The sequence below is a fragment of the Onychomys torridus genome, chromosome 1, assembly GCF_903995425.1.
Source record: "Onychomys torridus chromosome 1, mOncTor1.1, whole genome shotgun sequence".
NCBI lineage: Eukaryota > Metazoa > Chordata > Mammalia > Rodentia > Cricetidae > Onychomys > Onychomys torridus.
Window position 1 is genome coordinate 123,674,850 of NC_050443.1, and position 20,156 is coordinate 123,695,005.

At 53.3% G+C, this 20,156-nt stretch overlaps 2 protein-coding genes across 5 annotated transcripts in view; one reads left to right on the forward strand and one right to left on the reverse strand.

The window, feature by feature from the left end:
* Chka (choline kinase alpha) overlaps positions 1-5,890 on the forward strand; it is a 48,763-nt gene extending 42,873 nt beyond the window's left edge. For all 3 annotated transcript variants that reach the window (XM_036200792.1, XM_036200774.1, XM_036200785.1), the window contains 5 exons: positions 222-309; positions 951-1,059; positions 3,378-3,484; positions 3,974-4,055; positions 4,910-5,890. In XM_036200792.1, coding sequence (XP_036056685.1) covers positions 222-309; positions 951-1,059; positions 3,378-3,484; positions 3,974-4,055; positions 4,910-4,969 — 446 coding nt within the window. In that variant the 3' untranslated portion in view covers positions 4,970-5,890. The remainder of the gene's footprint in view (positions 1-221; positions 310-950; positions 1,060-3,377; positions 3,485-3,973; positions 4,056-4,909) is intronic.
* Positions 5,891-7,377: 1,487 nt separating this feature from the next.
* Tcirg1 (T cell immune regulator 1, ATPase H+ transporting V0 subunit a3) lies at positions 7,378-19,260 on the reverse strand. Of its 2 annotated transcripts, none has more exons than XM_036200824.1 (20): positions 19,148-19,260; positions 16,558-16,678; positions 16,207-16,285; positions 15,488-15,708; positions 15,310-15,398; positions 15,020-15,146; positions 14,858-14,940; positions 14,588-14,681; positions 14,306-14,518; positions 13,576-13,720; positions 10,387-10,526; positions 10,152-10,309; positions 9,986-10,076; positions 9,055-9,173; positions 8,763-8,976; positions 8,352-8,480; positions 8,107-8,217; positions 7,912-8,029; positions 7,597-7,774; positions 7,378-7,519 (listed from the first exon to the last, which is right to left on the reverse strand). In XM_036200824.1, the coding sequence occupies exons 2-20, from the start codon at positions 16,672-16,674 to the stop codon at positions 7,441-7,443; spliced, it is 2,505 nt and encodes an 834-aa protein (XP_036056717.1). In that variant the 5' UTR covers positions 16,675-16,678; positions 19,148-19,260; the 3' UTR covers positions 7,378-7,440. The 2 variants fall into 2 exon arrangements, with proteins under 2 accessions (XP_036056717.1, XP_036056707.1); XM_036200814.1 differs by having other exon boundaries at positions 8,346-8,480; positions 19,148-19,225.
* Positions 19,261-20,156: the final 896 nt, after the last annotated feature.

A 20,156-nucleotide genomic window follows, 5' to 3' on the forward strand; every position in this document is an offset into this window, starting at 1 on the left:
GGCCTTGTGTTAAAAATATGTCTTGTTGCCAGGTGGTGGTGGCCCATACCTATAATCCCAGCACTCAGGAGGCAGAGGCAGGCAGATCTCAGTGAGTTCGAGGCCAGCCTGGTCTACAAAGCAAGTTCCAGGACAGCTGGGACTTTTACACAGAGAAAACCCGCCTTGAAAAACCAAAACAAACAAACAAATAAATGTCTTGTCATCCAAACCTTTTGTAGGTAATATCTTATTGTTGGATGGCCAAGAGAATTCTGAAAAGCAGAAGCTGATGCTCATTGACTTTGAATACAGCAGTTACAATTACAGGTAATGTGTTACATACAGCAAATGCTGATTTCAGTACAGTTTCATTATTGTGATACAAAGCAGTTGTAGGTACAAACAGCATACAGAACAGAAGGGAAGGGGTTTCCCCTGAGGCAGGTCAGCACAGACCCTGCCCATGTAGTTGGAGCAGACACTCACAAGCAGTTTGCCTCTCTCTCTGGACTGCCAAGATGGTTCTTCTGACACAAGTACTGATTGCCAAGGAAGCACTGTCTGTGCTCAGGTGCCCAAGTAGTATTCAGGTAGCACTTTTGGTTCACAGTCTGCTATGGTTCTGATGCTCACCTAATTGTCTTCTTTGTATTAAAGCTGCCATACTCTTGTCTGCTCCAGAAGCCTACCTTGGGGACCAGAGAACCCACTCAAGGGTCATTCAGCTTTTTAATATATTTTTTATGAGTATATATGTACGTTGTGTGTGTGCCTAGTGCTGAGGGCCTGTAGAGGCCATCAGATCCCTGGAACTGAGCTGACTGACATGGGTTCTCTGCAAGAGCAGCGAGTACTCTTCAGCATTGAGCCATCTCCTCAGCCCCCATTTAGTGTTTTTACTTTCTGCTCAGCAGCCTGTAAGTACTGTAACATGCCTCACATCTTACCTGCACTGTTTTCTCTTTCAGGGGATTTGACATTGGAAATCATTTCTGTGAATGGATGTATGATTATACCTATGAAAAGTACCCTTTCTTCAGGGCAAACATTCAGAAGTATCCTACCCGAAAACAACAGGTGGGAGACTCATTTGTATTGATAAATTAGCTTTATGTGTGAGCTAGCTTTATTCAGTTATTATTACATGCTCATTTTTTGTATTTTACTTATATTTATTTTGTTTTGTTTGTGAGACAGGGTCTCACTGTAGCCCTGGTTGTCCTGAATTTCCTATGTAGACCAGGGTGTCCTTGAACTCAGAAATCTACTGGCCTCTGACTCCTGAGTGTTGGGATTAAAGGCCTGTACCACCAACCCTGGCACATAGTCATTATTAAAAAATATTCCATACATTCATTTAAGAGAGAAATGGGGAGAGAGAGTCTATTCTACTTAGCCACATCCCATCCCCATGATAGTTCTGCTTAAATTATGGCAAAGAAGAGTTAGGAAAACTCTTTTGTTCATGTTAAAAACATCACTTTGGCTGGGGCTGCTTAGGAAGAGGGGAAGAGGATTGTGAGCTGGGCTACACAGCAATACCATGCATCAAGTAAAAAGGAGTGCTGTCGATCAGTGGAAGCACTTGGTAGCATGTAAGAAGCTCTGGGTTCAATCCCTAATAATAAAAATAATAGTGTTAAGGTTTTTGGTTTGGTTTGGGTTGGGTTGGGTTTTTTTGAAACAGGGTTTTTCTGTGTAACCCTGGCTATCATATAATTCACTCTGTAGACCAGGCTGGCCTGGAAGTCATAGAGATTCACCTGCTTCTGCCTCCTGAATGCTGGGATTAAAGGTGTGTGCTGCCACCACTGGGCAATAATTAAGTTTTGTTCTGCTGATGTGGGGTGCATATTGGACATCTGAGTCCATCTTTTGGTTACTTCCTGTGCTGTAGACACCTGGTTCAGTCAGAGAGGTATTAGGCTTTCTGTGGTTCCTCTCTGTTTGCCGAAAGCCCCACTTCTTAGGCATGTGGGGTAGGCTGAGCATCCTGCTTGTTTCATGAACCTGTGTGTAACTGGAGGAAAAGCTTTGCTGTGAGTGGTTCCTTTCCCATTCTGAATCTCAGGGAGGGGGATACTGGTTATAGGAGAATCATTTCTTCTGGGAATTTCTTCCTGGGATTCTCTGATTTCTCAGCTCATCTCTGAAGCCTGGGTGGAAGCTTGATGGGGTTTGGTCCTAAAAGTGGGCAGGGCGGGGGGGTGAGTGGGACAAAGTCATCTGGAATCTCACAGCTGCAGGATGGTGGCTCGATTGCTTCCTGTGAGGACAGATAGGAACAAGTCACTGTTGCAGATCAGTCAAGGGACATCTAGAACCCGTGTGGAGCCAAGAGCCCTGTGAAGAGGCTTCAGGAATCAGACTCCATTCCAGGGCTGGCCTTTCAAATGGGAGCTTGCTAAGATGTCACAAAGTGTCATCACTCTCTTCTGGTCACATTTGAAGGCTGTTTGGAATGAACTGGAATGTGTCCAAAGCTAGGCAGCCAAGTGTGAGGAACAGGAGAAACGGGATGGTGGGTCCACTTGGGGTTGGAGAGCAGAGCACAGGTGACAGCGTTGAGTCTAGGCTTAGGTGGATGAGAAATGGGCCCATAGAGTGAAGAGCTCCAGAATTCAGAGCTGGGAAGGAGTACCAGCCAGGGGCAGATTGTAGTGGTCAAAGACAGTGCTAAAACCATAGAACAGTGTGCAAGTTTAAGGAAGTTGCTTTCCAGTTACATTTTTCTGAATGGTTGAGATGATGCAGGGGATGTATATCTCAGTAGGAGAGAGCTTGACCAACGTGTGCAGAGCCCTGAATTTGATCCCCATCCCCACATAAATAAATAAACAGAAGGAAAGATAGTGTGAGTGTGGGGCTCTGTCAGACATTAGCTCCGTGTATGTTGAGGTAATATAGTGCCTTTTTTCTTCTTCTTCTTCTTCAATCCATTGTAGATACTTTAAAGTGTACAGCCTTCTGGAGTTCTAGTTTTGAACTAGAACTATATGTAAGGGTGTTTACTCTGCATGAATGTCTGTTCACTGTTATATACAGTGCCTACAGAAGCCAGAGAGGGCATTGGATCCCCTGGGACTAGAGTTTGGGAAGCTTGTAAGCGACCCTGTGGGTGCTGGGCACCAAATCTGAGTCCTTTACAAGAGTAGCCAGTGCTCAACCACGGAGTCATCACTCCAGTCTCCCTGAATTGTGTTATTTTGGGATGCTCACGTAGAACCTTATGTAAACCCCACTTGATGAAAGCTAATGAATAGATGCCGTGAATGTCAGGTCAGAAGGCACCATGGCCTTGCTGTTCTCATTCTGGCAGCCTATGTGATAAGCATGTTTGTAGCTGTTAATGTTTTAACCATCATCCATCCTAACGCAGTCAATTCTTTTTTAAGCTCCATTTTATTTCCAGTTACTTGACTGCATTCCAGAATGATTTTGAAAGCCTCAGTAGTGAAGAGCAATCCGCCACAAAAGAAGACATGCTGGTTGAGGTCAACAGGTAAGCTTCTCCTTGCTGTGCGGTAAGGAAGGCCGCTCCCAGTCAGTGGTGGGGGCGTGTGTTTAGTACTGAGGCTGGAGATGGTGACATGACTCTACTCACCTGCTGTCGTCCTCATGTCAGCAGGAGAGGAAGGTGTGGGTGAGTGAGTCGGAGAAGCCTCCTGCTCAGGGAGTAGCTTCCTGCCGAGTGCACAGGACAGGTTTTTAGGAGCTGCTGGCAGCTGGTTCTGTATATTCCGTAGCGCAGCATGGCCACCCCAGAGCCCTGTGTGCCCTGGCCAGGTAGCTGAATGTATTCACACTAGTAGCATTTCCTTGGTCAGAGTGGGAAGAGTCCAGTCTTCACGTACGGCCCCTCAAAAGGGCCGAAGCAGCACTTACTGCGTAAGAGAGATGCCTGGTAGCATGGCCATTGGTGAAACATGACTTCTTTGCTTCCCTGGCTGACCTCACATGGTTTATGTGCTTCTCAATTTTGTGATTACAGATTTGCCCTTGCCTCCCATTTCCTCTGGGGACTTTGGTCCATTGTACAGGCGAAGATTTCATCCATTGAATTCGGGTACATGGTATGTTTCAGGGGCAATTGGTGTGTGTGTGTGTGTGTGTGTGTGTGTGTGTGTGTGTGTGTGTGTGTGTGTGTATGTGTGTAAGGAAGAGCTGTAGTGTGTGAATGCTTGGCAAGGGCGTTTGGTGACCTGGTAGCCACAGGTTAGTGTAGCTCTGGAAGCCCTTCTCGCTGATCTGAGTTGCCTCACTTGAGGACCATAGGTGCTGCTTGCCAGCTTCAGCCAAGCGCTAGCAGGGTCTGCAGTCTGGGGCAGAGGGAAGCCTGGTCTGATGCAGCCCTTTTGACCCGGGGCACTAAGTGAAGACAGGCGATGCCTCCCTTGATGAGGCTGCGTTCATGGCACCACTCCACACTGCAGCCTGTTATCCCCGTTGTTCTTGACATGGACTCCTCCTTGGGACAGGCCACACCCATACGAAGGTGGCTGTACTTTAGGTGGGAGGTTTGGTAATGATGCCTCCGGCAACGACAGGAGAAATTTGGATGTTTACAGCAGATTGGGGGTCAGTGAGATGGCTCAGCAGGCGTCTACCACCAAGCCTCCTGACACCTAGTATCTAGTGCCCACTTGGTGGAAAGAGAATTGAGTCTGCAGATTGTTCCTTGACCTCTGCACATGCTCTGTGGTTGAGTACCCCGTGACAAATGAGATGTAGTTTAAAAGTTTGATTTGATCAGATGATGCTGTTAGATAGAACAGACTTCAGAACAAGGAAGGGCACCAGAAATACAGATAGGTTTTTGTTAGCGTAGTGGTCCACAGCAGCACTCTAGGCACTTGGAGGTGGAGGCACAAGTCTCAAGGTCAGGTCTGGCTGGCTACATAGTAGGTACTGTGTTTGCTGTCTCCAGGAATATGCCCAAGCCAGGTTCGACGCCTATTTTGACCAGAAGAGGAAACTTGGAGTGTGAATGGGATGACTCCACTCTTCACCACTGGACTGCAGGAGACAGCTGCGCCAGGCCCTCGGTGGAGCGTTGCTGTGACCACTGCCCTGAGGCAGAAGGCCTGGACGTCTCACTACTGAGCACCGATGTGTATGATACTACAGACCATATTAAAATGGAGTAACGTTTCTCTCATCTTTGTTTACGCTCTCACTAGAACTCTGAACCATGATGGAAGCAGAAATATAGGACAATAGTGCAATAGCTCAGAACCCACCTGACCTGGAGCCTTTGGCTGCATGGCAGCAGCTCTCAGCCGCGGATGGCCCCAGCCGGACAGCAGTGCCATTTAGGTACTCCAAGCACTGACTTAGGATATTAATGTGCTGCTGCAACACATTTGTGACCAGGCTTTGTGGTGACAGTGTGTTGGAGATCCTCTGAAGGGTGAGTGAGCTGACATGCTGTGAAGTGGCTCAGCGGGACGAGTCACGGGGTCTGTGGATGGGCAGACCTGCTGGAGACGCAGGGTACACTCGAGCTACAGGTGTACATCTGCAGAAAGTAGCTGTAGCCCTCCTGGGCCTGTGTACGCATGACTACACGGACCAGTGTCAATGGCTGGCCTAGTGTCTCCTAACGGGAGGAGCAGTGGAGCCAGCTTCCTCAGCCTTTCTTGCCTTCCCTCTGCCTGGCCTGGAACTTGGGCATCTGCCCAGGACTCTCTAAAGCTGCTTCCCATCCGGTGTCACTGGGAGACAGCAGCTGTATGTAAGGTATAGGGTGCAGGTGGACTAGAGCTGTGAAATCCATGTACATTAAATACCCAGTGGGATAAACTTAGAATTTTTTTTTTTTTTACTCTGAACTCTGAATTGTTTTGTGCACATATTTCTGCTACCACCGAGACTGTATTGTACAGAAAAATAAACAACTTGAAAACCATCCTCAGGCTGTTGTCCTGCATATGTCAAAAGCCATATTGCTTTCCATGTGACTAGTGTCGGGTTGGGTATCCTCCTCATCACCTCATTCTCTGTGCCACCACACCACATGCCGGTGTCTTACAGGTCTCCATGACTCCAGATAGCAAAGGACCCTGGGACCTGCCACCCTTGCTGCTTCACCAGGAGCTGAGGCCTAGACAGCAGCAGAGGAAGCTGCAGGTGTTCCTGTTGCTCTGACCAGCAAAACTGCAGCCAGAACACTGGCATCTCTTGGAACTCTCCACTGAAGCATAGGGTGAAAATGGCTGCTTGTCCTCAGTCTCATTAGTGGCTCCACGACAGCTGACTCTGAGCTTGCCTGATGGTCCTCAAATAACAGGCTCCTCCACCGTGTGCTTGATTACGTCGCTTTAATTATGTGGTGGGGGAGGGGTATGTGCACATGAGTGCAAGTGTCCCAGGAGGCCAGCAGAGTGGGATGTCCTAGCTCAGTGTGAGTGCTGGGAACCAAACTTAGGTCCTCTGCAAGAGCCAAACAGGTTCTTAACATGCTTCCCTAAGTCTTCCTGGTGGTGACAGTGCCTTCCCCAATCATCTTTGCAGCCCTACCCTCCCTGCCTGCTGCCTCCTAGTCTTCCTGTGGTGAGCCTTCCCAGCATTTCTGACTGACGACTGACTTAGTTGTTTCCTGCCCAAATGAGCAGGGATCAGATCCATCTTGTCCTGATCACACCCTTTAGTGGGAATGACTGCCAGGACACTGCTTGCTGGTGCCATGGCATGCTGTTCCCATGGCAACTGGAATACCCAGTCCAAGCAGGCAGATGTCAGAACTTAGGTATACCTACTGGTGTCTCCTAGGGATCCTCTACAACTCCTGCCCAGCTCTGTTATATTCTCTTAGCTTAGTGTGCCAAGCATGTGAAACTCTGAAAGACCCTGCTATTCCCAACCCTGCATTCAGAGATCCTCAGATACTCTACACCCCTCCCAGCAGCTTGACCAAGGCCATTGTGGCTAGCTGTGCCCAGAGGCAGCTCTGGCCTCAAAGCAGCCTTTGTTGCTGGAACCTTCAGCTGCATGAACTACTTTGTAACTTGGCTGGAAAACAGGGTCTCTGGTCTCTGACATGCATGGCTATATATGCCTCCCAGCCAGAAGGAATGAAAGGCCACCCCTACCTCAACCAAACATGGTGGGGGTGGGGGGGACCTTAAGGATTGCAGGGAGGCAGGGCCTAAAGTCAAAGCCAGTTTGTACACCTCCAAAGATGTACACTCTTCCACCAAACTAGAGTGTCCTTTCTTGGCCCTGGAGCTAATTCTCTTGCCCCCAAGAGGTTGCAGATGTATTCATGGGTTCTCACAGCAACTTCTAAAAGGCCTAGATCCTAGACCAGGGCCTCGCACCCTTTACCTCACCTGAAGAATGACCCAATGTAGTGTGTCAGCTCAGTTCCATATCCCAGAGAGGACTAAGGCAAAGTTCCTGGGCCAGCCAGTTCTTTATTCCTTTCCCGATTTGGGGAGGCAAGGATCACAATGGAGGCTACTCATTGTCAACAGTGAAGGTGAAGGGGCTGAGCTTGTAGCCGGTACCCGAGTAGAACTTGTTCTGGAACTCCACCCTGAGTGTGAGAAGGGGGCCAGTGAGGGGAGTGCCACCCATTCCCTCCATGCCCGGGCTCACTGTGGGGGTGCTCACCAGTGCAAACGCAAGGCATGCAAGAAGGCTGAGAGCCCCTCCATCACTAGCAAGATGGCCACAGTCATCACAGCAAAGGCAGCAAACACAGGGACCAGCACCACAGCTGCCACACCCATCTCTCGGCCCATGCCCAGGCCGACGCGCATCACCATGGCCCACAGGACCTCAGATAGCTCTGCACACAAACAAGGGGACAGTGGGACCTGTTAGCATCCCCACCCCTAGTAGCATCCTTGACCCCTCTTTGGAGCTGGTGAGGCACCTCTGGGGAGAACCCAATTTGACAGGAGGCCCAAGAGAAAGGTCACTCACGGGCATGGGCTAGGCTCAGGGCCCAAAGACGCAAGTAGGAGGCTGTGTTGGAGATGCAGCCCAGGCAGAACTCAATGGTGTGGATGGCCTGGTGCATGAAGAGCTCCGTGGGCACAAACTGCATGGTAAGAGGCCATGAGACAACAGCAGAGGCTGGCAGCCCTCCCCCAACAAGGAAGTGCTGCACCCACCCACCTCAGCTTCCTCATCATCCCCTGGGATCCCAGCCTTCTCTTCATCAGGGCTCCAGCTATTCTCCGAAGTGGAAGCATCAGAGGAGGCCAGAAGCTTGTCACGGTCCTTGTCCTGAGAGTAGGTAGCATCAACAGCCCCAGCCCGAGGGGCAGCCCATGCCACCCACCCAGCACTATGGAACCTGCAGGGAAGCAAGGAGCCCCTCCCATGCAGCCCTCCTTCCCTGTACTCCTCCCTACCTCTACCTGTCTGCCCACTGGCCTTCTCTGAATATTTCTGCGACGGTGTTGCCGCAGCAGGAACAAGGGTGTGCCCAGCAGCAGGACAGGAACTGTGGCCAAAGCCAGGACCACCAGCGCATACTGTACCATTTCCTGTGGGCAAGGAGGGCAAGGCAACCACACGGTATGCAAGCAGTGAGTCACTCAGTATGGTCATATTGATCACAGGGAACTGCAGTGCCTCCCCAGGGACCTTCACTAACAAGGACACCCAACACCTCCTGTGAGACCACACTGCTCCAAGTTTCCGTCCATCACCTCTGACATGACGGCAGGGATTCTGGCCCACAGCCCATTTCTCAGATGGCTCTGCAGCTCCAAGTGGCCCAGTGACTAAAGTGGGGCTCCCCAGTGAAAGGGTCTGAGCCAGCCTACCTGCCCATGGAAGAGCGGCTGATTGGTGGGGCTTTGGGCAAAGAGGAACATATTGATAAAGTGGATGAGGATACTGGGAGCTGTGGAGGCGCTGGCAGCTGACTCCCAAAGCCACTTGTAGACAATGAGGAACACGAGGTAGCCAAAGAGGCCCAGCAAGAAGATGAGCTCAGGAAGGGTCTCCAGCAGGAGCCGGTGTGCCTGGCCAAAGTGCCTGTGGGAACAGACAGGTCACAGAGGACTCTGGCCCCATGAGGACAGTGCCCATACCCATTGGCAGCTCTGGGCTCACATGTGGTTGAAGATGCTGAGGAACACCCCAAAGGCCATGTGGGTGACCCCAAGGATGACAGACATCTTCATCTTGAAGGAGTTGAGGAAGCTGAGGTGGTTGGTGGCCAGGCTCCAGATCTGGGGTGGTGGGAGAGGTGGGCACTCAGGGACACCATGGTCAGCTTTGCTAGGACATCCCCCATTGCCTCTCTTACCTTCTTGCTCCCTGACGGACCCCATCACAGCACCCTAGTCACTAGTTCCAAGAGGCAACAGAAGGAAGTGAACAGGTGCTCTCACAGGTCAGTCAGGTTCAGGTGACCAGGGCTCAAGCTTGCTTCTCTATAGCTGAGTGGCTCAGGCACCCAGGCCACTCTCCTCTGTGCAACAGGGTAATGCTAACAACAGTGTCTGTAGGACTGACTGTCACTGGGGCCAGCTGTTCATAAGTACTGGGCTGCTATTCTGCTCTGAATTTTTGTTTGTTTGGAGAGGGTTTTATGTAATCCTTGGATACACTTGAACTCTGAGCCTCCTGGTTCCCACCTCCCAAGTGTCTGAATTACCCTTGTGCACCACTACACTCAGTCTGGTGTATATATTATTATTGTTATTGTTATTATTATTATTTAGAGACAGTTTCTCCGTGTAGTTTTGGTGCCTGTCCTGGATCTCACTCTGTAGCCCAGGCTGGCCTCGAACTCAGAGATCTGCCTGGCTCTGCCTCTCGAGTGCTGGGATTTTAAAGGCATGTGCCACTGCCACCCGACTTGGATATTATTTTTACAAGCCTCTCTGCCTGTGTGCCAGGCCAAGCATGGGGCCTAACACACAGGAAGTGCTCAGTGCCAGCTGCCAAAGGGAGCAGAGAACAGATGGATCTGTAGAGCCCTGGCCAACCCCCCACCACTGCCTCCACCACTCACATGCACCAGTGTGGCCCCACTTACCGGGTCAATGCCAAAGGGATATGGTCCCAGGAAGACACCAGTGATGTTGGGGTTCAGGGTGAGCATGGGGTGCTGGGACAGATACTTGTCACTGCAGTGATAAGAGATGATGTCAGGGCTGCACAGTGGGCCAGGGGCCCTGGATGGGTAGGAATATAGGTCCTACCTCCAGCCTGACTGGTTGGCCATGGCGGCTACACTCCAACCCGAGGGGAAAATGGTTGTGGCACGGCTGAAGCACTCGTTGTAGATGAAGCCAGTGTAGACGGAGAACAGACCCATGAGCAGGAGTAAGTAGCGACCCCCAAAGAAGGTCTGCCAGATCTGGGGGGGACCGTGTGATAAGAGGCTGCTCCACTGTGCCAGAGCCCCTATCCCTGCCAGGTATGGATGGCTCATACCTCATTTTGTGCGGCTTTCACGGCTGGCCGGTTCTCAGTGAGGACCATGGCCAGGGCAAAGAGAAACATGAGCAGTCCGTGACCCACATCACCAAACATCACAGCGAAGAGAAAGGGGAAGGTAATGATGGTATAGGGAGCTGTAGGCAGATAGGACATAGTCAGACAAGTTCCCATGGGGGCCTAGGTATCTGCTTCCTTGTCTTGAGTTGCCACAGAGACCCCCAGGGCCTGTCAAGAGAGTGTTGGCGAGGCAAGGACCACTTGCCCACAGTGTCAGTCTGCATCATCTTGGGCTTGCTCTTTCGGCTCTCTATGCCTGTTTCTCCACCTGTAAACTGGAGAGCTCAGCTACTTGACAGGGTTAGTATGAGTGTCGTGGGCAGGCCTGCAAGTGTGGGGTGTGGACAGAGGTGGAAGTTCCACCTGCAGTCAATTATTTAAAGTTAGAGCTGCTACTGAGTGGTCCCAGAGGTCTTGAACTCCTGAAGTGACCCTCCTGACTGCTATTGTTTTCTGTTTGTGTGTGCTAGGCAAGTGTGTGTGTGTGTGTGTGTGTGTGTGTGTGTGTGTGTGTGTGTAGGTCAGAGGATGACAACGGGTGTCATTCCCCAGAAACCTTTCCACTATGCGATGGTGTTTGTCATTATCCTGGAACTTCACCAAGGAGCTGCCTGGGTCCAGCTCCCATCTCACCACCATTGGAATTACAACCGTGCACTGCTAAACCTACATGGGCTTTGGAGATCCAAATTCAGGTCTTCGGGCTTTGCTGGCCTAGCCAGCTTCCCAGCTCTGTTGTTAAATGTTTCCTTAAATAACATTTATTTGCTAATTTATTATGGGGAAGGTGTGCAGGTGTGGAGGTCAAAGAACTTGTCATAGTTGGCTCTCCTACTATGTGAGTCCTGGAAATTGAACTCAGACTGTCAGACTTACTGGCAAGCTTTTACTCAATGAACCATCTCTCTGGTTCTCCCTGAATGTTATGTTTAAGATCTTTAAGCTAGGCATGATGGCTCATACCAGTAATTCTAGCACTCAGGAAGCCGAGGCAGGAGGATCACCAGGAGCTCAAGGTCAACCTGGGCTATAGTGTAAGACCCTGTCTCAAGCCAGGTGTGGTGGCACATGCCTTTAATTAGCACTCAGGAGCCAGGTGGATATCTGTGAGTTCAAGGCCAGCCTGGTCTACATAGAGAACTCTGGGACAGTCGGGACAATACAGAAAAACCTGTCTCGAAAGAAACCAAAAACCAAAACAACAACCAAAGTACAAAAGAAATCAAAAGAGGGAAGAGGAAACAAAAGCTTCACATAAAACCACCCAAAGGACAGAGAGTGGTGGTCCTGCTGGCCACTCAGCAAGTTCCAGAAGGCCAAGCTGGTTAATCTCAAGAATGGGTGTTGGGAGGAGCACCCCAGTACACATGCCTAATTATGGGCTAACCTGTGATCCCTTCAGGAGCTAGACTGTCACCCTGCAGCCCAGAACCTCAGACTGTGACCTGGAGGGGTCTTTAAAGAAGCTCAGGTTAGGAGGACTCTAGAGTGACTTCGACTCCATGTTCAGGGTCCTCATACAGAAGGAGACATTTATTTGAACACAGAGAACGACAAAGACCACATGGCCAAGACAGCCATCCAGAGCCCAGGAGAAAGACCTGGAACAGATTTTCTCTGACAGGTGGGATGGTGCAGCCGACACCTTGACCTCAAACATCCACCCTCCAGAACCCTGAGTCCATCTATGCTGGTTTATTCTGTAGCTAAGGCTGGCCTTGAGCCCCTCCCTGTTCCTGCAGTCTGCCTCGGGCATCTGCACCACGCTCAGGCATCTCTGCCACTTAGCCACCTTCTGCCCATTCACAGAGCTTTACTGCAGGGGTCCTGGCAAATAACAACCCCTCCCCCAAGGCCAGCTGCTTTGAAGGCTGACAAGGGGACAGCCACCATGGGCACCCGGTGGTCACGGCATTCTACCTGCACTGGCAGGGACCCAGATCGAGCCCGGAAGCCCCGGGACATGAGGCTCATGTCTACACAGCCTCAGGCTGACCCCAGCCTGTGATCAAGGCTCCTTCCCAGAGAGGACACGCCTCAGTCGTGCTACAGGTCAAGCCTACACTGGGGCACTGGGGCACCTCTCTCTGCCTGCTTCTCCTCACAGCCCTATCCCTGTTTGGGTTCTCTCCAAGAGTACCAGCTTCGACAGACATTTCGGGCTACCTGGCCCACTTCTGAAGGGTCTACTGACTTGCTTGGCTCCTCTCTCACCACCGGAAAACTTCGATTACATACACACACTACTGCATTCAGCTTTTATGTAGGTTCTGAGGATTCGAACTCGGGTCCTCACACTTTTGTTGAAAGCACTTTACCCACTGTGCCTTGAACTCTCTATGTAGCTGAGCATGACTAAATTCTTTTTGTTTGTTTGTTTGTTTGTGTGTTTTTGTTTTTCAAGATAGGGTTTCTCTGTGTAATAGCCTTGGTTGCTTTGGAACTTGCATGGTAGACCAGGCTAGCCTCAAACTCAGAGATCCTCCTGTTTCTGCCTCCCAAGCACTAGGATTAAAGGTGTGCGCCACCAGCACTGGGCTATGACTCTGAATTCTTGACCCTCCTGCCTCCACCTCCTGAGTGCTAGGATTGTAGGCTACACCACCAGTCTGTTCCTGCTGAGGACTGAGCCCAGAGCTTCAGGAACTCAAGCACTCTGTCACCTGAGCTCCACCCTCACCCCTGTTCATTCCAACTTGGAAAGAACGCAGCATGGCCAAACAAGCCGCAGCTACAGGCTGCTCCGGGCACCCTGAGCCGCTCGCCTTCCTAACACTTCTCTGAAGTCTCTGCTGTTTTACTCATTTTACAGGCCAGGAAAAAGGAGACTGACCGCAGAAACTAAGCAACTCATCCAAACAAGTGAGCTGCACTACAAGCCCCTCCCAAGCCTGGTCTCTGAACTGATCCATGCTGGCTCCCTGTGGATTTAACAGCCGAAACAAGTCTAAAGTCCCAAAGGGGACTAAATCAAACTGGGGAGTATGCCTCTGTCGCAAAAGGACGGGGTGGACCCAGCTCCTACCCTCCCTCTCAGGGTTTGCATCGCAAAGGCAAAAGGACTTCCCTGAGGCCCAGACAGAGGACGGGAAGGCTGGCCTCCAACGAGGGTACAGTAGCTCTCACCAGGGTTGACTTCTCGGTAGCGGCCCACACCATAGGCATCCACAATGCCCTGGAAGCTGGCAGTGAAGCGGTTGGTCCGGATGAGGGTTGGAGGCATGTCCCGGCAGGGTATTTGATGAGCAACAGCACTCACTCCTGCTTCACTCTGGGGTGCCCAGTGGAGAGGCAGAAGTGATGAAGGGGCATTCAGAAACCCTGAAGCCCCCACCCAGGCCCAGCTGAAACTGTCCACGGCAATTTCTAGGTTGAGGCTGGCTGGGATGGGTTGGCATGGAGGAAGTTGGTCAGCCCCACCCTGCCCAAATCTGGGGCATTTGAAAAAAGAAAGTGTGCCTCTTCTCATCTGGTGGCCCAGGAGAGGGACCCATGCCCATCCTGGAGATCCAGCCCTGCACCACCAGGTGTGTGCCGCAATGTCCTCGTGTGTACCACCGTTGCACCCATTGGTAAGGGGCCTGAGGCTTCTAACAGGCTCAGGTCACATACAACTGCCTTGGAAGTGCTATTTTATAAAATTGTCTTGTATAGCTTGCCAGAGACTCTGGGAAATCAGGAGGGAGGGTTATGGAGCCAGGGCCATCTGGTATTGCCCCAAGAGGCTTCTAGGAAAGGGACCCCCCTCCCAACCCCAGGGCAAAGACCAGGTACTGGAAGCTTGAGGTGGGGCTGGAAGCAGAAGGAGAAAAGGCGGGCAGACAGAGAGTGAGCCTCTGGCAGCCTGTGTGCTCACTGAGCCGTCCTGGAGCGCCTGCTGGAGGGTGGGCAGGTCCCGCGTGGCACACCAGACCTCCGCAATGAGGCACTTGTGTGTGGTGCTCACGCTGCACTGGTTGAGGGCCAAGTACACGGCCTTCATCTTGCGGATCTGCACCTGCCCTGGTGGCAGCAGCTGCTGCACCCGACCCAACACCTGGCTCAGGAATCGCTCCGTTTCCCCCAGGACCTGGAGCCAGAACAAGTAATCAGAAGGGGCACAGGGAGGCAGCAGGGGTCCGGGCATGTGGGTGCTCACCTCCTGAATCTCCTGGCTCTGCTGCTGCAGCTGCTGCATGGTCGCATGCCGAGCTTCCTCTTGCTCCAGGTAAGGAAAGACATGGCAGTGGAAGCTGGGGGTATAAGGGGTTTTGAAGGAGCCACCAGGCAGAGCTGGAGTCAGGACAGATTTGGTGTTATCAGGGGCCTGGGGCACACAGGGCCAGCAATAACTAGCTGGGAGCCTAAAGTGGCGGCTGGGGGCTGGACGCCTGCAGAGGCCGAGTGGCCACACACACACATGGCTCACCAGTCTGTGATCTTTCTAATCTTCTGACCGATCTGCTCACCCCAGTAGGAGATGATAAAGGTCATCCAAGTTGCAGGCTCACCCTGAGGGAGTCAGGCTTAGTTGATCCCTGGAGCCCTGGCTCCTTGCAAACCACCCCCACCCTGCTCCCTGCCAGCTCACCGTCACTGGGTCCTCCAGCCGCCCCTCCGTCTCCTTAAAGCTGGCAATGAGGAAGCCACGGCAGGCTCTCCAGAGCAGGCGCTCCAGGGCAGCTGCTTTGTAAGGCTCCACAGCACCTGCCACAAAGCTACCAGCAGGGCTGGAGGTGGGCTGCAGCCTCCCATCCCACCCACCTCAACAGGAAGCACTACTAGGGATATTCCCACAGGGCAGAGACTCAGGGGCCATCCTGTTTCCTTCTCTGGCCAGTGCCCTAAGGCTGATAGGAAAAGACAAACTGCCCCACTCACTTGACCTTCAGGTCTGCATGTGGCCCCCGAGCAGCTGGAAGCAGGGGTGTTCTCTCAGAGGAGGGTCCCTCAGTGTAGGCAGCTGCCATCTGGGCACCAAGAGACACTGTGAGCCCCAGCCCAGGTTGGGCTTGGCATATCTGTCTCCTGCCCCATCCCTGCCTTGGCTGGGGCTCACCGGGGGGCTGTGGTTCTGGCCCAGCACGGCTGAGTGGAGCTGCAGCTGGTGCAGCTGGGCCCGCAGTGCCTGCTGGTTGCCTCGAACATCCCGAAGCTCCCGGGCCAGGCGGTCTGTCTCCTCCTGGATGCGCAGCAGCTCTCGGGGAGGTGGTGCTGGCAGCGCCCCCTCAGCGGGGGGTAGTGTCAGACCCGCCCGCTGTACTTCTTCCTGCAAGAAGGCTAGACACAGAAAGTGGGGTCAGGGGAAGCCACACCAGGGTTATGCCAGCTAATATCTACTCTGAGCCAAGCGCTGCAGACATGTAGGGAGATCCCAAATGCTCATCAAATGTTATTACTAATCCACTAAGTCAGAGCTCCGCTCCCCCTGCTCTGCCCTCATCTTTGGCCTAAGAAGAAGCTGCCCAGCCTTCCACCCTGGCCTCTGCCCATGCCAGTCCATCTAGAGGAGAAGGCTCAGTCCATGCTTCTTGTTTCCTGCCATCCACAGGACAAGTTCTGAGGTGTGGACCTACTTCACGCCACCCTGCTTTAGGTCCTCTGCTCCACCCACCCAGAGCCAAGGATATCCTGCAGACCCCAGCCGCTCTGCCCACTCCTGCCCACACCTCCCTTCTTGCCTTCACCTGGGTAACTGAGGCACTTCCTCCCAGACCAAGCTTGCCAAGTGCCCCTTCCAGGAAGGCAGCCTGGAATGTGGGCCTGAGCCCCACTTACTGAAGGTCTTCTCCAGCTCCTCACAGCGCCGGACATCCACCACAAAGCGCCTCTGGAAGGCACTTACAGATGCGTTGAGCTGTGAAGGATACACAGAGTCTCAGGGAGGGGACCAGGAGGTCACTGCTCTGGGGTCCAGGCCTGAGGCACCGCCTCCAAAATGTCGCTGGGTGCCCAGTTAGTCTAAAGATGAGCTGGAGCAGACTCACCCATGCCAGGAAGGGCATGAGTAGGCATGGGTAGAGTACCTGTGCTGGAAAGGAGGGCTGGGATGCCCCCACAGGGAGCCAGGAGTCATCATGGGGCCCTTCTAGATGTGGGTTACCTGCCCAGGGCTCCGTCCCCACTCACATCTCTGAACTCCACGAGGCCCAGCTCGCCCAGCTGGCTCACGCAGGTGTAGGCAGCTGCTGTGGGCAGCAGGAGTTGGACCAGCACCACCTCCTCACTCCGGAACATGGAACCCATGATCCTTAGGACAGGCAAAAAGGTCGGTCAGGAGCCTGCTCCAGGCAGGCATTCATACACCTGTTCCCATCCATTGGACAGTTGAGGAAACTGAGGCCCAGCAAGGGGTCATGGGTACTGAGGTCGACAAGAAGTCAACAGTATAACAAAGAATGGAGCAGGCCAATGACCCCACAGCCTACTATAGGCTGTCTCTAACCTCACTTTCCATGGCCTCCTTGTCCCAGCCCAGCCCAGCAGTTGCCACATACTGGCTCTGCCCACTGTTCTGCAGCACTGTACCACCCCTCTGCCTGCCTTCATTCTAGACCCGGCTTATCCCTGGGACCCAAGGCCCCAGACCTGAGGCTGAGACAACTGAGCTGTCCAGCCCGCCTCCGTACACAGGCAGTGGGGTGGGGATAGAGTGTCCCCTCGGTCCCCTGGGGCTCAAAACCCGAAGAGGATGATGGCTGGGGTTGCTTTTGGCAGGCTGGCTTGCCGGCCTTGCCTGTGGGTCTGGGGACAGTCTTGGTGTTGAAATCAATGAAAGTGAAACCATGAACGGGAAGGCCTGGTGGCCTTGCTTCAGCCCCAGCAGGTACAAACATTTCCTGCTGAGAGTGGACTTCAGTGGGCCCTGCAGATGCCCCCAAAGCCAACACTCTCCCCAGGCCCCTGCCTGCTCTGTAGCTATTGCTCTTAGGCTCCGGGTTCGGTTGGACACAGTTTCCTCAGCACACCATTAAGTGAAACTTTAGAGGCTAATGGGCCCAGCTGGCTGTTGTCTGGGCCTGCCCACAGGCCACTTCCTCCCCAAGGCCTGGTTTTCTTAACTTAAGAGGAAAGCACAGTCCTGTCCCTAGCCTGGGAACAGAAAGAATTCAGAGGGTAGTCCTAGAGTACCGAGCTCAGAAGAGCCAGGCCCTGAGCAGGCAAGGGTGGGCAGGAAGGGCTGGGTGCCATTACCCAAGAGCATGGCTCTGGCCACAGAGCAGAGGGTCAGGGACCAAGTCTCTAGGGTCTTGCCCAGATTGTGATCAACTGTGTGACACTGAGTAAGTCATTTGCCCTCCTTGGGCCCATATTTCCTCTTCATTGAATAAGACTTGGCCAAGCAGGGCGGTGGTGACACAGCCCTTTAATCCCAGCACTTGGGAGGCAGAGGCAGGTGGATCTCTGTGAGTTCGAGGTCAGCCTGGTTTATAGAGTGAGTTCCAGGACAGTCAGGGCTGTTGCACAGAGAAACCCAAAAAACACAAAAAGACTTGGCCACCCCTGGCAGGAAAGGTAGAACGTGAGGTGAGTGGGAGGTGAACAAAAGACCAGAGCCATGGGTCCTTTTTTTTTTTTTTTTTTTTTTTTTTTTTTGGTTTTTCCAGACAGGGTTTCTCTGTGTAGCTTTGCGCTTTTCCTGGAACTCACTTGGTAGACCAGGCTGGCCTCGAACTCACAGAGATCCACCTGCCTCTGCCTCCCGAGTGCTGGGATTAAAGGCCAGCGCCACCACCGCCCGGCAGGCCAGAGCCCTGTGTCTTCTATAAACACCACGCCAATCATTAACCGGCACCTCAGCCTTATCTTTGTCTTTTCTTTTTTTGATTTTCCAAGACAGGGGTGTCTGTGTATTGCCAAGACTGTCCTGGATCTCACTCTGTAGACTAGGCTGGCCTTGAACTCACAAAGATCCGCATGCCTCTGCCTCCCGAGTGCTGGGATTAAAGGCGTGCGCCACCACCACACAGGCCTACCTCAGCCCTTTCAGTAAGGTGAAGTCTAAGGTCACACGGTCAGCTAGGACCAAACCAGAGAGGGGTCTGTCCCGGGCTAGCGGGAGGCTGCTCTGCCGGGTCAAGTTCCATGTGTTCCAGCACCCTAACCACATCACCGAGCTGCCCCAGCCCTGGAGCCCCAGCCATGGAGTCACAAGACAAATACAAGTACCTCCATGCCCCTACGGTCCCCACCGTGCACTGATTTAATAGCTCCTGTCCCTGCAGCCAGCAGGGCATCTGTGGGCTGGACTCACACATAACACTTGTGCTCCGGCTTTCCCCGGACGCCCTGAAATTCGGCTTCACTCCTACACTCCTTTCTTGGTCCTTCCTTCAGCCCCACGCCTCTTCTCCCAGCCCCTGCCTTTAGGAGGATGACGGCACGAGAAGGGGTTGGAATCCGCCTCGAGCCCCACCACTTCCTAGTTGGGTGGCCTCTGTTTCCTCATCTGTAGAATGGGTTCCTCCCTCCGAACCAGACGCAGAACGAGGATCCCTGAGCTCAGGCCTGGTGAGGTGGGCTCCGAACTTGCCCAGAGCTAGCGACCCATCTTCCTGCTCCTCCTTGCGGCCTGCCTGCACCCCATACGGCCTGAAACGGGCGCGTGGCCTCTGAGCTTTCTCCACCCGAAGTCGGGCGGGGTGCCTGGTCCCTTGCCCGCGCAGAGGAAGTGGTTGGTGGGCAAGGCTTAGGCTCCGCAACCCGGCAGGACACTCACCCTGGTGGGCGCGTCGCTCAGCTCCGGCTTAGGATCTGAGCCCGCCAGGCGGCGGGAGCAGCTCACTCCAGCTCCGAAAGGCAGGGGTGGGCGTGGTCTGTGGCCCCGCCCACTGCCCGTCCCGTCCCGCCGAGTTCTGGGCGGGGGGGTTGGGAGGAAGGTGGCGACTGAGATGGTTCTAGGTGGCCTGGAATCGTCTAGTTCTGGGGACTGGGAGATAACCGACAACCGGGGTGCGGGGTAGGACCTTGGGGATTTCCACTCTCCCTTCCCTCTTCAGAGCTACGTCCTGATGGGTCCTAGTACACACAGTCCAGCATCTGTGGCTGCTTCACCCAGCCCAGTCTGAGTGTCCCAGGAGCGCTGGGGCAGAGCTGCTCCACTCTTTGGGTACCTCTCCGCTGGCAGCAGGGCGTTTGTCAGGCCAGTCTCCGCTGAGGAACTTACACCCAGGAGACGCCTGGTCTTGAGGTCCTAGTGTCTGGAAACTGGGATTCAGCACTGTCCAGCGGCCTGCACTTTGGACAGGCTGGACTGTACCCACTGGGGACCAGAGGGACAAGGGGCCCCTCAGCTCTGGTGATCCTTGGACCCCATACAGTAAACAGGGGCCTTGATGTGTGTGGGGAGTATAGAATGGAAGTCTAGGGCGACGTAGAAACTGAGTTAGTCAAGGTGGGCATCCTCAGAAAACAGGTGTGTCACAGGTCTGATCTGACTTGGTGTGGGGTCACAAGTCAGTGCTCTTCAGTGAGGGCAAACCCACAGGGCCACGGAGCTGTGACGGATGCACTGAGGTACAAGGGTACCTTCGACCATGAACACCAGGCCAGCAGCAGCAGCCTCCCAGTGTGTGAGCATCCACGGAGCACCCACTCCGAGTCAGAGGAGCCACACAGCTGCGCTGGGACTGCAAACCGGGAAGCTGCAGCCGCACAGCAGCCGGAGTGGGGAACTGGGGGAAACGGATGTCGCAAGAGGCGAAGCCAGCTCAGAGGCAGCAGGCCTG